This window comes from Danio rerio, chromosome 17, assembly GCF_049306965.1.
Source record: "Danio rerio strain Tuebingen ecotype United States chromosome 17, GRCz12tu, whole genome shotgun sequence".
NCBI classification, from domain to species: domain Eukaryota; kingdom Metazoa; phylum Chordata; class Actinopteri; order Cypriniformes; family Danionidae; genus Danio; species Danio rerio.
Window position 1 is genome coordinate 58,713,617 of NC_133192.1, and position 15,668 is coordinate 58,729,284.

Sequence of the window (15,668 nt, forward strand, 5' to 3'; positions counted from 1 at the left end):
TGGGGTAAATCTGCAACATTTTCATTGATCGTGGCTATAACACTAAAACAAATATATTAGATTATACTATATTGTGTATCCTAATGCATTAGTTTTGGTACCATAATGTGATATTTTAGCATATCTTGTAATAAACTGGTGTTTCAGAAGCGTTAATGACGATTTAAAAAATAATTTTTAATGAAGCAAAATTGTAGGATTTTTACTATTCCCACTTTATCAATAGTCATCCACCTGTATTCACTAAATTGTCTCTCTTTCGCAAATGATCCCCAAAAAGTAACGGTGTAAAGAAACATAATAGCAGTCAACCACTGTCACCTAATTAATGATTAAGTAACTTGTTTTTCACTTTCTACAACATATTTTTAACCAGTGATATAGAAGAAAACTACAGCCACATTCCCATTTATATTGATCTTAGATTTATTCTTATATAATAATAATAATAATAATAATAATAATAATAATATGCAGGGGTTGGACAATGAAACTGAAACAAGCTTTGAGCTTAATGAGCAGAGTAATAGCATAGTTTTGCATGACAGATTGCAAGACACACAACATTATGAGGACATATCAAAGTTCAAAATAGGACAGATTGTTGGTTTGCGTCTTGCTGGTGCATCTGTGACCAGGACAGCAAGTCTATCCAGCCACGGTATCCAGAGTAATGTCAGCAAACCACAAGAAGTAGAACCATATCGAACAGGAGGAACTGTAGATACAAGAGGAAGCTATCTGAAAGGGATGTCCGGCTGATTACACCGATATATCCAAAACACAAAAAGGCACAGCTGCCCAAATCACTGCAGAGTTAAATGTGCAGCTCGACTCTTCTGCTCCCAGCAGAACTGTTGATCTGGAGCTCCACAGGGTCAATACACATGGCCGTCTGCTGTAACCAAAGCTTTGCTCACTCCTGCCAATGCCAAATGCCAGTTTCAATGGTGCCAGCAGGGAGAATCTTGGGCTGTGGACAATGTGAAACATGTATTGTTCTTTGATGAGTCCTCCTTCACTGTCTTTCCCACATACAGGAGAGTTACTGTGTGGAGAAGCCCCAAAGAAGTGCCTCACCCTTACTGCTGATGCCCAGAGTGAAGCATGGGGGGATCAGTGATGGTCTGGGTTGAATATCTTGGCTTTCCGGAGGCCCAATACTTGTGCTAGATGGGCACGTCACTGCCAAGGACCACCCAACCATTCTGAAGGACCATGTGACCCAATGGGTCAAACATTGTATGCTGAAGTCGGCGCTGTGTATCAGGATGATAATGCACCAACACACACAGCAAGACTGGAGACAGAGTGGTCTATTGAACATGAAAGTGAAGTTGAACATCTCCCATGGCCTGCAAAGTCACAAGATCTAAACATTATTGAGAACTTTTGAGTGTTTTTTAGGCTGACCTGGCTACTACTCTTCAAGAAGAACGGCTCAAAATCCTTCTGGGAATCACAGATTGTTAAATCTTCTCCTTAGTTTTCTTGGTCTTCTTCTTCTTCTTGCCTTTAGCTCTGGCTCTCCCGCTGGGCTCGGTGTGCAGAGCAGGCCTGGAGCGGGTCAGGTTGGCGATGGGGCTGAGTTTACTGCTGGCCACGCTGGGGTTGGAGGTGGAGTGGATGCCCTGCGCGGAGGCTGGCTTGCTAGAGACCGTTTTGGGCATACTAGCAAACAGGTTTGGCTGCGAATATGACCTCATTCCCGGCGAGCTCGGCGGATTCCCGATCATGGGGAGGTGCACGTGTTCACTGCTCATGTTGTGGTCGGAGTAGCGGCTGCTGGTGGACATGATTATGTGGTGCCAAGAGCTGAGCGGCGTGGCGGAGAAGGGCTGCGGGCCGCTGGAGTCCTCTTTGGGTGAGATGATGATCATGGAGCTGCGCGGCGTCACCGCCTCCACCGCGCTCTCGAAGGTCTTCAGGATCCGCTCGCTCTTCTGCTTCTCCTTCTTCTGCCGAGATTCCACCTTACGCAGCTGCCGCCGGTGGTCCCGCATCATCTGCTTCCTAGTGTCTGCCAGGCCTCTGTGGGCAAACACAGCAATAAATTAGCAATGCTAGCAAACCGCTTTGTCAGAGGGATAGCGATGGGCCGTTCTTCAACGATTCAATCATTTTGAACACATCTTTAATTTGACTCGTGAACAATGAGTCGAGCAACGATTGATTCGTACATGCGCACATTGTGCAGGTAGGGGAGAAGATTAGCTCCTTTTTCCAGTCTTCTCTCAGGTTTGAGTTGTTCGTTCATCATGTGAAGGACATAAGCCAATCATGAACTATTAGAGCCAGAAAAAGATTTGATCTATTAATTTCTTGAGTCCTTGGGTTTGAATCCTCTCTGTACATGCCAACCCAAGCTCATTCTAGTAACGTAGCCCTCGTGTGAAGAGCTTTCCCGCCTCAACCAGTTTGTCCGCTTAGCTCGCAGGGTTACATCGGCGGAGTGGAGGCCCGGAGGGAGGAGGAGCCGGCCACGACGACGACCGGGATCGAGTCTGGGGAAAATCGGATGAGAGCTTTTGCTTTTTTTTCTGGACGGCTTTTGCAAATTGTCGCTTGGGTTTAGAGAAGGAAGAGGAGGATAGCTGGGTCGGCTGATTGGCCGCCCGGTCGATCGTTCAGTCGTTCAGCCAGTCAGTCGGACGGACGGCCGATCTACAGCAGCCTCCGGTGGCTTTTCACGCATCCGAGACGCAAAAAAGCGCGCACAGCGGCCTCTCGCGGATTCGCGAATACAAAAACTGTTCGAATACGTACCTCCCGGGAAGTTTTTCGCGGTCTCCAGAAACGTCCGCTGGACTACGTTTCCACAATGAGCCCGGGTTGGTACATGCTGAACATGATGAATGAACAACTTAACACCTGATGTAATGTGTGCATTAATAAAGCACATTTATCGTGTATGGCCATGCACCCTAAGTGCTTCACAATCTAGGGGGGTTGGAGGGGGGATTTTCACACCACCACCAGAGTGCAGCATCCACTTGGACAATGCGACGACAGCCATAGGACAACAGCGCCAGTGCGCTCACCACACACCAGCTATTGGTGGAGTGCAGAGACAGTGATAGAGCCAATTCGGTGGATGGAGAGGATTGCGAGGCTATGATAGGGAATTTGGAGGGAATTTGGTTACACCCCTGCTTTTTACGAGATGCGCCATGCAAGAGTCAGGACCTCAGGTCATCCGAACTGACTACTCACTGACAGTATATTGTCCCCTTCACTTTACTGGGGCATTAGGACTCCGCAGGTTGTGCGCCCCCTTCTGGCCTCACTAACACCACTTACAGCTGCAACCTAGTTTTGCTAGGTCTCCCATGCAGGTACTGACCCGGCTCAGCCCTGCTCAGCTTCACTGAGTAACTGTTCTTGGGCTGCAGGGTGATATGGCTGTGGCAATGACTCAAAACATTAAATAATCATGGGATTGTCCATGTTACGTGAACGAGCAAATGAAATTTCAAGACTTGTCAGCAGAAGTAAGCTAAGGAGTATTTCTCTTTCGTACAGCATTGTAGTTATGAGTTGAAGCTTGTGATGCTCTGAGAACATTGCAGGTGATCATGTGTGATTGTATTGTTGACTGTCCTGATGAAAAGCTCAGTGTTCATTATAGAGGCGTGAGAGTAAGCGCACCTGTAGTCCACCACACCCGTCCGGTCTCTGTCCAGGCGCTGAATCAGCTCCTCGATCTGGAATCTCTCCAGCGGGATGCTGGATTGCTGGACACCACAGAGAGAGAAATGCAGAAAACAATAACGATGCATAAGTAATGATGTATTAAACTAAATGCTATTTTATTATGAACTAATGCGTGCGCTAATAAAGAACTAACTTGAGCTCCAGTGTCAATTATGTCTGCCTTGCTAGTACATGTTTGTTAATAATTGTATCAAGTAACACCATTTGGAGCTAAATGCAACTCGCTCAATGAGAAAGAAGATTAATTAAAGTGCAACATGACCAACATGAACCTGTTAATGCATCTCTATGTCATGACTTTACTTTAGGGGAACATTATTAATATTATTATTTACTCATTTATAACAACTCCTTAACTCCTGTGTTTAAACATAACATCATGTCCGTCAAGTCCGTGTTCACATTAAAAAACATTATAAAAGTTTAAACTCGGGAGTTGTAGATAGTCAAAAAGTCAGAAAAAAATACACAACAGACACAGTGAGCAGGTGCAAGCAGCCTCTTTGGGATGCAGGTTAATACCTGAACTGCTTTTCTGAAGTCGACCACAGGAACACGCATCGTCCCGTCCTTGTCGATGTTCCTGAAGAAGTCCCACAGACGGAGCTTTCTCTGATCGAGGTAATCCTACAAGAAGACCGACATCATTTCAGCACGTTTGTTTAATGACAGCCATGTTCCATCCACCTATTTTTATCTGCATTTTGTATTAATCGCATAAAAAATGCTTAGTGGAAATGAAACGATGTGCATCCATTTAGAAAATGTGCATTAAAATGAATGCACACAACTGAGTACGATAAACTTTACATTTGATAAGAAAACACGAACAACGAAAACACTTTTACCGAATGAACTCTGGTCAAGAAGTCTTTGTGAAGCTCCACAATGCGTCGATACATCCACAAATGCAAGTACTGTACTGTACCAAACGAAAGCCCTATGTTAACAGTGTCCATAAGTGCTATTAACACCATGAACAGATGAATTAGTAGTTCTGACATTTTTTTTGGGACAAATAAACGCTGTGCGCTCAGGGCCAGCGCGTCCATAGAGGCGACCTAGGTGGCCGCCTAGGGCAGCAGAATAGAGAGAGCGGCGTCCCCGATACTACTGTCACCTCTCGCGCCCTCAGTTATATCCGCGTCTAGTATAGCAGAATAGAGAGAGGCATCCCCGATACTACTGTCACCTCTCGCGCCCTCAGTTATATCCGCGTCTAGGGCAGCAGAATAGAGAGAGCGGCGTCCCAGATACTACTGTCACCTCTCGCGCCCTCAGTTATCTCCGCGTATAGGGCAGCAGAATAGAGAGAGCGGCGTCCCCGATACTACTGTCACCTCTCGCGCCCTCAGTTATCTCCGCGTCTTGGACGGCAGAATAGAGAGAGCGGCGTCCCCGATACTACTGTCACCTCTCGCGCCCTCAGTTATCTCCGCGTCTTGGACGGCAGAATAGAGAGAGCGGCATCCCCGATACTACTGTCACCTCTCTATTCTCTCTATTCTGCTGCCCTAGACGCAGCTATATCCGGGTCTAGGGCAGCAGAATAGAGAGAGCGGCGTCCCCGATACTATTGTCACCTCTCGCGCCCTCAGTTATATCCGCATCTAGGACGGCAGAATAGGGAGGGCAGCGTCCGCGACAATACCCTCACCACCCGCGCCCTCAGTTATATCTACGTCTAGCGCCCCAAACCCCTCACCTGGATGAAAACACAGCTTAATTTGCTAGTTATAGTTCTAGCGATAAATCTAGTTCGCATATTTGGATGGAAACACAGCTAGTGTTAGTAGCTGTGAGTGCAGTCTGTGCACCTGGATGATCTTCATGGGGTCGATGCGTTTTCGAGGCTTCTTAGCGATGAAACCTCCGACGCCTCCATACTGCACCTCCAGACTGGGACGCTCCTGACAGGTCAGATCCAGGAGCTGCACGAAGTTCTCGTTCACCAGCACGTTCTGCAGCAGAACACAAACACACACTGGCAGATTTCAGCTCACAGTACACTGCTTATTCAAGCCTCATCAAGCGAAAGCAGAGTGTTTATCACATCACTCACACAAATGTTGATGTCCTCGATGGCGGATTTTGGTGTGTTTTTGATCGTGTTGATTAAAGTGAGAGCTCCTTCCACCGTCAGTGAGTTATACGCCAGCTGGAGGAGAACAAGTATCAGTGTATCGCACATATTCAACTCAAGTTGGAGTTGCTCAATGTATCTTGTAGAGTCGCTGGTGTCTAAAATGAACACCGATGGTACAGAAGGTTTAAAGATGACCAGTGATCTCTATAGTAGAATATCAATTAGTGATATCTAAACCCTGAACATATCCTGAACTTACCCAGAACATGGGGAAATGTCTTTATTGTCATTTTGCTTACAGTTGATTGGTGTAATCTTAATTAGGGATCTCTATACCAGAACATAACCTCAAGATGACTTGAACATAGCATGAACATAACCTGAACATAACCAGAACATGGACGAGAGTCTTTATTGTGATTTTGATAGTTTCATGGTTGATTGAGGTAATCTCAGTTAGGGATCTCTAAACCAAAACATTTGTTCGGCTTATGCTCTGTAACTGATGGTAATCATGAAATGGTAATGAGAGCGGGGGGCTGGTCCATGAAGCCGAATTAGCTGGTTATCCAGTTAAACTTGAGTTTAGTTAGCAATAATCCTGTCTCTTTTTGTACCATGATGCCAACTTGGGTTTAATCCTTCTTTGTCACTATCTTATGGTGCGCAGCTAACCCGCTCTGAGGCATGTTATGTTCAGGTTATGTTCTGGCTATGTTCTAGTGATGTTCAGGTTGTGTTCTGGTTTAGTAATCACTAACTGAGATTTCATCCATCAACTGTGAGCAAATGTTCCCCTATGTTTTAGTTTTGTTCAGGCTATGTTCTGGTTATGTTCAAGTTATTTTCAGTTTATGTTCTGGTTTAAAGATCACAAGCTGGGATTTCATCAATCATCCATAAGCAAATGTTCCCCCATGTTCTGGTTTTGCTCAGGCTATGTTCTGGGTATGTTTAGGTTATATTCAGGTTATGTTCTGGTTTAGAGATTACTAACTGAGATTTTATCAATCCACTGTGAGCAAATGTTCCCCTATGTTATGGTTTTGTTCAGGCTATGTTCTGGTTATGTTCAAGTTATGTTCGGGTTATAATTAGGTTATTTTCTGGTTATGTTCTAGTTGAAAGATCAATAAAAAAGATTCCACCAATCAACTGTGAGCAAACGTACCCCCATGTTCTGGCTATGTTCAGGTTATGTTCTGTTTATGTTCAGGTTATATTCAGGTTATGTTCAGCTTATTTTCTGGTTTAGAGATCAATAACTGAAATTCCACCAATCAACTTTGAGAACAGTTAATAAAGACATTGGTCCATGTTCTGGTTATGTTCAGGTTGTCTTAGTTGTGTTTATCTAACTGAGATTCCATCAACCAACTTTGAGCAAAGTGAAAATAAAGAAACTTGTCTATGTTCAGGTTATATTCAGGTTATGTTCTGGTTATGTTTGAGTTATGTTCTGGTTTAGAGATATTTAACCGAAAATTCCATCAATCAACTTTGAGAAAAGTGACAATAAAGACATTCATCCATGTTCTGTTTATGTTCAGGTTATGTTCTGGTTATGTTCAGGTTTAGAGATAACTAACCAAGATTCTATCAATCAAATGTGAGCAAAGTGACAATAAAGACACTCATCCATGTTCTGGTTATGTTCAGGTTATGTTTAGGTTATGTTCAGGTTATATTCTGGTTTAGAGATAACTAACCAAGATTCTATCAATCAACTGTGAGCAAAGTTACAATAAAGACACTCGTCCATGTTCTGGTTATATTTAGGTTATGTTCTAGTTATGTTCTGGTTTAGAGGTAACTAACCGAGATTCTATCAATCAACTGTGAGCAAAGTGACAATAAAGACACTCATCCATGTTCTGGTTAAGTTCGGGTTATGTTTTGGTTATGTTCAGGTTTAGAGATGACTAACAGAGATTCCATCAATCAACTTTGAGCAAACTGACAATAAAGACACTCATCCATGTACTGGTTATGTTTTGGTTATGATCAGGTTATGTTCTGGTTTAGAGATAACCAACCAAGATTCAAACAATAAACTTTGAGCAAAGTGACAACAAGGACACTCGTTCCTTGTTCTGGTTTTGTAAACTCAACACAAATCTTGTAATCCAGAGTTTGATTAGCCACATTTATGGAACAGGCCCCATGTTTTCTCAGTGTGTTAGTCAGTGGTCAGAGGCTGACCTGCAGCACTCGCAGTGTGTCGTTGGCCTCCAGACCTTTGCTCAGCATGCCGGCTCCTTCATCAGTGATGCGGTTGTTATTGAGGTCCAGGTGCTGCAGTGTGTTGTTGAACTTCAGCGCTTCACCCAGAGCCAAAGCACCTTCATTTCCAAAGCCATTCCACGACAGATCCAGGTGTTTCAGAGTCGTGTTCACCTGCAAACACAGCAAAAAACTATCAATGCTAGTAAATTGTACAAACTATAATAATGCTACAAGTATTTGATAAAATATACTGTATTATTATTATTTATGGTGTCTTCACCTTCAGTCCCGCACAGAAAGCGACGGCTCCTTTCATGCGCAGGTGATTCCAGCTCAGATCAAGAACTTCTAAACCATCGTTATTTGCTGCATGAACAAACATTTCATTACTGTGATTTTGGTCTGTGTGTTGCTAAGTTTGATTCTCACAGTTTATTTTATTCACCGATCATCTGGCCCAGATGTTCTCCACCTCTGCCGCTGAACTCGTTGTGGCTTAAATCCAGCTCCTTCACCCTGTAGTTGCTCTGAAGAAACAAAATCAGATCCTTCATCTCTTGAAAATCAGAGAGATGTTTATTTATTCTCGGCACTTGTGGACACAAGGGAACATGGAGCAGACTTTAAAGGGTTAGTTCACTCAACAATGAAAATCTCCTGTTGATTTACTCACCACAGGTCACCCAAGAGTTGACTCTTTTTCCTTCAGCAGAACATTCAAGCCGATTTTGAGCTGAATCTGTGGTGTTTGTTGCTGCATATAATGGCAGTGAATGGTGACAGGCTTATTAGATTAAAAACAAACACACAGAAACGAGTCCCAATCAATATTCACGACTCCTGATGACACGCTGAGGTCTTGTGAAGTTTACGATCGTTCCAAGAAACCTAACATTATTTAAAGTATCATAGCTTTAATCCACAGTGTGGCCAAACAGTTTTCAGTGCATGTGCGACTGCAGTCTGCTGGATGACATGTGGTTGAGTTTCATTTTTGGCTGAACTAACCCTTTGACTTACCGAGAGAGCATCTGCAAACCATTTGGCATCATCTTCAGTGAACTTATTCCCTGTGAACACAAGCGTTGTGTTTGTGTGTCAGTCTGAATCAGCTTTAGCTCCTCATCATGTGGGATGATGGTCATATGCGTGAAGTACCTGACAGTTTGAGGGATTTAATGGAGATGTTTTCCAGCAGCATTTTAGCCACGCTCTCCGCTCCGGCAGACTGAAGCTGATTGTCGGAGAGATCCTGAAAACACACGCACAAACACACACACACACAGCACATGAAATAATGTTGTGGTGATTCTACAGTTGCTATGGTAACACAACAACTATAGTAACTGATCTGTTGTGGTGATTCTACAGTTGCTACGGTAACAAAACAACTATAGTAATTGATCTGTTGTGGTGATTCTACAGTTGCTATAGGAACACAACAACTATAGTAACTGATATATTGTGTTGATTCTACAGTTGCTATGGTAACACAACAACTAGATCTGTTGTGGTGATTCTACAGTTGCTATGGTAACAACAACTACAGTAATTGATCCGTTGTGGTGATTCTACAGTTTCTATGGTAACACAACAACTACAGTAATGTAAACAAATGACCTGTTATTGTATGTTTCTACAATTACAGTACATTACAGTTTATTAAATTACACTGCACCACTGTTTACTGTAGTAAAAGCTGAAGTATACTACTATATTTATTCAAGTTTAACAGTTTCCTAGTTAATACTACACTATGCTGCAGTATTCATTAACAGAGTTGTAAATATTATAATATATACAGTAAAATACACTTTAGTATGGTTCAAAATCACCACAGTATTTACTTTCGGTAGACTACTACCCTTCTTTTCAGAAGGACGTCACAGGTCTACGCTCTGCCTCCCTCTAGTGGACAGACAAAGTAGATTCCTTATTAAATTTTGCATCTCTATACTGGTAATTAATCCACTTTTTTGCTGATGTTTATGTGACTTGCTGTTTTGTGGCTTTATGAAAGAATCCTTTATAGAGGAGTAACATACATTTCGGGTTGAATAAAATTCTTATGCTTTTAAACTTAATCTGGCCAATACTTCTGCAAATCTCAAGATTTTATTTTGTGAATACGTTGATAATGTACTTATATCAAATGCAATTTTCGTTATTTATACACAAAAATTAGTGGCTTAAATCTCCTCTATACTTTACGCATTTTCTTTCTGAATTTAACTATTTTTTTATTCTTCTTTTAAACTTATTATATATAGTTTACTGAAGTTTAGTTTCTCCAGTTCACCTATACTGCATATATTTGATTGTGGAGGATGCCAGCGTAATACTAAAGTTATTTCCTCCATACTATAGTCAATTTCTTAGAATAATCTGTTGAAGTGATTCTATAGTTACTATGGTAACTACAGTAATTGTGCCATTGTGGTAATTCTACAGTTGCTATAGTAACACAGCAACTATATTAACTCATCTATTGTGATGATTCTACAGTTGCTATGGTAACACAACAACTATAGTAAGTGATATGTTGTGGTGGTTCTACAGTTGCTATAGAAACACGACAACTACTATAATATAAACAAATGACCCAGCACAAATGTATAGGCTATATCATAACACAATACACCACAGTATATTGTAGTAAAAGCTAGAGTATAGTACACCATTTAATACAGTTTGTTACGAACACCAACATAATCATGGCGAGAACAGCGCACAGAAATGCCTCCTGGAACCAGCGACCTTCTTGCTGTGAGGCGACAGTGGTAACCCTAATATTAGCAATAGAAATGAAGCTCACCAGGTTGTGGATGGTAAAGTTGGCCCTCAGCATCTCCATCAGGTGTGTTGCTCCTTCAGCCCGCAGACAGTTGTCAGCCAGCTCCAGAGTGGTGGTGTGCATGTCTGTCTGCGCACCGACACACACACTGATGAGTGATGATCATACAGTACAGCTTTATTACCATTAAAGCAGCTGCTTTTTACATGCATCTGTGGTAAAATGTCAAATGTGCTAAAATGTTCAAATGTTAAATTGTGTTTCTTTGTATTTTTGTTGAAACTGTGATTTTATTAACAATAATATTAAGAAATTACATTTTTATTTACTACAGGTGTCTTCAATCAACAAAGAATTTAATATTTTTATACATTTCCAGAATATTTTGTATGAAGAGAACAAAATAATGATGATCACATTTCTTCATTTCTTGATCATCAAGTCATCATGTTATAATGATTTCTAAAGGATCAATAGACTCTGAAGACTGGAGTAATGCTGAGAATACAATTTAGTCCGGTATATAATAGTATGGTCTAGTATAGTATAGCATAGCATAGCATAGCATATTATAGTCTAGTCTTGTATAGTATAGTATAGTATAGTATAGTATAGTATAGTATAGTATAGTATAGCAAAGTATACTGTAGTATAGTGTAAAATAGTACAGTATAGCAAAGTATAGTATGGTATAGTGCAGTATAGTGTAAAATAGTATAGTGTAACATAGTATAGTATAGTGTTGTGTAGTGTAGTATAGTATAGTATAGTATAGTATTGTGTATAGTATGGTGTTGTATAGTGTTGTCTAGTATACTATGGTATAGTTTTCTATAGTATAGTCTGGTATAATATAATAAAATATAGTATAGTTTACTTCAGTCTAGTACCTTTTAGTCTAGTGTAGTGTAGTCTAGTAAAGTATGGTATAATTTAGGATAGTGTAGTATAGTATAATATAGTGTAGTGTACTATAGTATAGTATAGTATAGTATAGGATAGGATAGGATAGGATAGGATAGTACAGTATAGTATAGTAAGGTCTGGTGTAGTATAGTGTATTCTAGTATAGTTAAGTCTGGTGTAGTTTTCTATAGTATAGGCTGGTATAATATAATATAGTATAGTTTACTTTAGTCTAGTACCTTTTAGTCTAGTGTATTGTAGTCTAGTCTAGTAAAGTAAAGTATATTTTAGTGTAGTATAGTACAGTACAGTATAGTCTGGTTTATTTTTCTATAGTATAGTCTGGTATAATATAATATAGTATAGTTTACTTCAATCTGATATTGTTTAGTCTATTATAATTTAGTATAGTGTAATTTAGTATAGTATAGTATAGTACAGTATAGTATAGCAAAGTATAGTGTAGTATAGTGTAAAATAGTATAGTATAGTATAGTATGGTATAGCAAAGTATAGTGTAGTATATTGTAAAATAGTATAGTATAGCAAAGTATAGTATAGTATAGTGTAGTAAAGTGTAAAATAGTATAGTGTAACATAGTATAGTATAGTATAGTGTTGTGTTGTGTAGTGTAGTGTAGTGTAGTGTAGTGTATTATAGTATAGTATATTATTGTGTATAGTATGGTGTTGTATAGTGTTGTCTAGTATACTATGGTATAGTTTTCTATAGTATAGTCTGGTATAATATAATAAAATATAGTATAGTTCACTTCAGTCTAGTACCTTTTAGTCTAGTGTAGTGTAGTCTAGTAAAGTATGGTATAATTTAGGATAGTGTAGTATAGTATAATATAGTGTCGTGTAGTATAGTATAGTATAATATAGTATAGGATAGGATAGAATAGGATAGTACAGTATAGTATAGTAAGGTCTGGTGTAGTATAGTGTATTCTAGTATAGTTAAGTCTGGTGTAGTTTTCTATAGTATAGGCTGGTATAATATAATATAGTATAGTTTACTTTAGTCTAGTACCTTTTAGTTTAGTGTATTGTTGTCTAGTCTAGTAAAGTAAAGTATATTTTAGTGTAGTATAGTACAGTACAGTACAGTATAGTCCGGTATAGTTTTCTATAGTATAGTCTGGTATAATATAATATAGTATAGTTTACTTCAATCTGATATTGTTTAGTCTATTATAATTTAGTATAGTGTAATTTAGTATAGTATAGTATAGTATAGTATAGTATAGTATAGTATAGTATAGTATAGTATAGTATAGTATAGCCTGTAGATGGTGCTGCATGAGTCTCACCACTAGAGCGATGGCCAGGGCTTTTCCTCCCAGTGGACCGAGGCCGTGGTGGTTGAGGTTAATGGTGGCACAGCCCAGGTTCCTGATGAAGTATCTGACAGGAATGACTCCCACCAGTTTACAGGCCTGCAGGTACAGTTTTTCAGTCGACAAATCCTTCCTGATCAGCTTCACCCCTGATACTGGAGAAAACACAAGAGCATCTTTCATCTGATTTACATAATGTAATAAAGTAATGCATATAGAGGACAAACTCAGGAAAAACGCTCCCCATCTGTAATAGATCTATAAATGACCCCTGCCAGAGCAGAATTCTGACATCAGAGAGTTACTGCCCCTCAGGTTTGAACTGGAAGAACTGAGGCACTGGCTAGTCAGGCTCGTTCCCCTTTCCTTGTGCTCATAACTTTATGAGTATCTCAGAGACACAAAGTAGCTGGATCCCAGGCAGATCAGGTGAACCCACTTCTTTAATTTCTTAAAGAAGTCTTATAATTCCTCCATTGCCTGTTGTCCAGGGACAAACAATGTTAAGGCCGATGCTCTTTCCCAAACACACATCCAAAGACCCCTCTGAGAGACCTGAGACTATACTCCCTCTGAGTCTCACTGTAAACCCAATTCAGTGGTCCCTGAATGAGGACATCTTACTGGTGGAGAGGAGATCAAGTGATGAAGCCAATTATACAGACGTCATGATGGACAGAAGCCAGTAGGCACGTTGGCCTGGTTTCCGGGCGGGGACACACCCCTACTCTTTTTGGAGGGCATCCTGGTTTGTGTCCAGTGTATGCACTGACCTGTTGTTGTTTTCCTGAAAGCAGGTCCTGGAAAGCGGTCCATCTGATCTCCCAAAGACTCTGTGTCGTCTTCATCCTCCAGATGGATGTCATGGTGATGTTCATTCTCAGTCAGACTGAGGGAATCCAGAGACAGACTGTGAACACTGCTGTCTATAGTCTTCATCTTCTGCAGGCTGTGACAGTGCGCTGCGTCATATATAGATCTGCTGTGTGTGTGAAGTGTCTACGTGTGTAAATTGAGGTCTGTTGTGTGTGTGAAGTGTGTGTGTGAGTGTGTGTGTGTGTGTCTTAGCAACAGTTGTAAATGTGATCCTGCTCTAGTGCTGGAACTCAGAGAAAGTCATTAAACATGCATGTGTTATTCCTGCACACACACACACAATTGCACAAACGCACACATACAAACACACACATAAGCACAGACACAAAATCACCGACATACAAACACACACACACACAGACACACACACAGACACACACACACACACACACACACACACACACACACACACACACATACTGTACAAACACACATTATATTATGATATACTATGGGTGACACGGTGGCTCAGTGGTTAGCACTGTGGACTCACAGCAAGAAGGTCACTGGTTTGAGTCCCGGTTGGGTCAGTTGGTGTTTCTGTGTGGAGTTTGCATGTTCTCCCCGTGTTAGTGTTGGTTTCCTCTGGGTTCGAGTGTGTATGGGTGTACTGGGTTGCAGCTGGAAGGGCATCTGCTGCGTAAAACATATACTTAATAAGTTGGGAGTTCATTCCGCTGTGGTGACCCCTGATTTATAAAGGGACTAAGCTGAAAAGAAAATGAATGAATGAATGAATGAGAGGAAACAAGAGAGTCAAATTGAGCCAGAAAGACTGGAATACACAAAAAAGACTTGAGACATTTGTGTATATAAATATTTGTTTTGCATTTAATATAAAAAAATAATGTATGCAAAAGATTAAGCTGGATTTTTTTTTATAATGAAATATAACATCTTCGAGGACTAAAATTTGGTTCACATTGGTAAATTTAAAAACATCTCCCCAAAATGTTGTTAAAAAAACTGCATTAAAAACTAAAACAAACCAAACTGGGAGCTGTTTCCTCTACAAAACCACAGAATGAGCAGGTCACACCAACATCAGCAAACTTAGAAATGGATCAATAAATAATATAGAATTTTTTTTCTGGCAAATAATGGCAAAATCTTTCCAGACCCGTGCTTTATTTATTAATTCATTTATTTTTATTTATATTAATAAATTATTTTTTTTAATTTTATTATTTATTTATTTTATTTATTTATATATCTTTTTAGTTTTTAATTTATTTTTATGTATTTATTTGTTTATTTATTTTTATTTATTTATTTATTTATTTTTTATTTTTATTTTATATATATATATATATATATATATATATATATATATATATATATATATATATATATATATATATATTTTTTTTTTTTTTTTTTTTTTTTTTCATTAGGGTTAGGGTTTTGTTATTGCATAACCATCAGGAACAAACATACAGCACAATACAACATATGAAACACAGAAAACTAAAACAAACAAAAAAACAAAACACAGATAAATTCATTTATTTTCTTGTCGGCTTAGTCCCTTTATTAATCCGTGGTCGCCACAGCGGAATGAACCGCCAACTTATCCAGCACATTTTTACGCAGCGGATGCCCTTCCAGCCGCAACCCAACTCTGTGAAACATCCACACACACATTCACACACACACACACACACACACACACACACACACACACACACACACACACACACACACACACACACACACACAACAG

At 40.0% G+C, this 15,668-nt stretch overlaps 2 protein-coding genes across 2 annotated transcripts in view; one reads left to right on the top strand and one right to left on the bottom strand.

The window, feature by feature from the left end:
- Nucleotides 1-15,668, top strand: part of dlst (dihydrolipoamide S-succinyltransferase) — a 90,955-nt gene that overhangs the window by 70,262 nt on the left and 5,025 nt on the right. The window lies entirely within an intron of this gene.
- lrrc74a (leucine rich repeat containing 74A) lies at nt 329-14,126 on the bottom strand. The gene is made up of 13 exons (XM_009293336.5): nt 13,843-14,126; nt 13,043-13,224; nt 10,842-10,949; nt 9,185-9,278; nt 9,047-9,096; nt 8,472-8,553; nt 8,307-8,392; nt 8,003-8,197; nt 5,777-5,872; nt 5,532-5,675; nt 4,237-4,341; nt 3,649-3,734; nt 329-2,031 (listed from the first exon to the last, which is right to left on the bottom strand). Exons 1-13 carry the CDS (start codon nt 14,006-14,008, stop codon nt 1,470-1,472), a joined length of 1,956 nt encoding a protein of 651 aa, XP_009291611.2. The 5' UTR covers nt 14,009-14,126; the 3' UTR covers nt 329-1,469.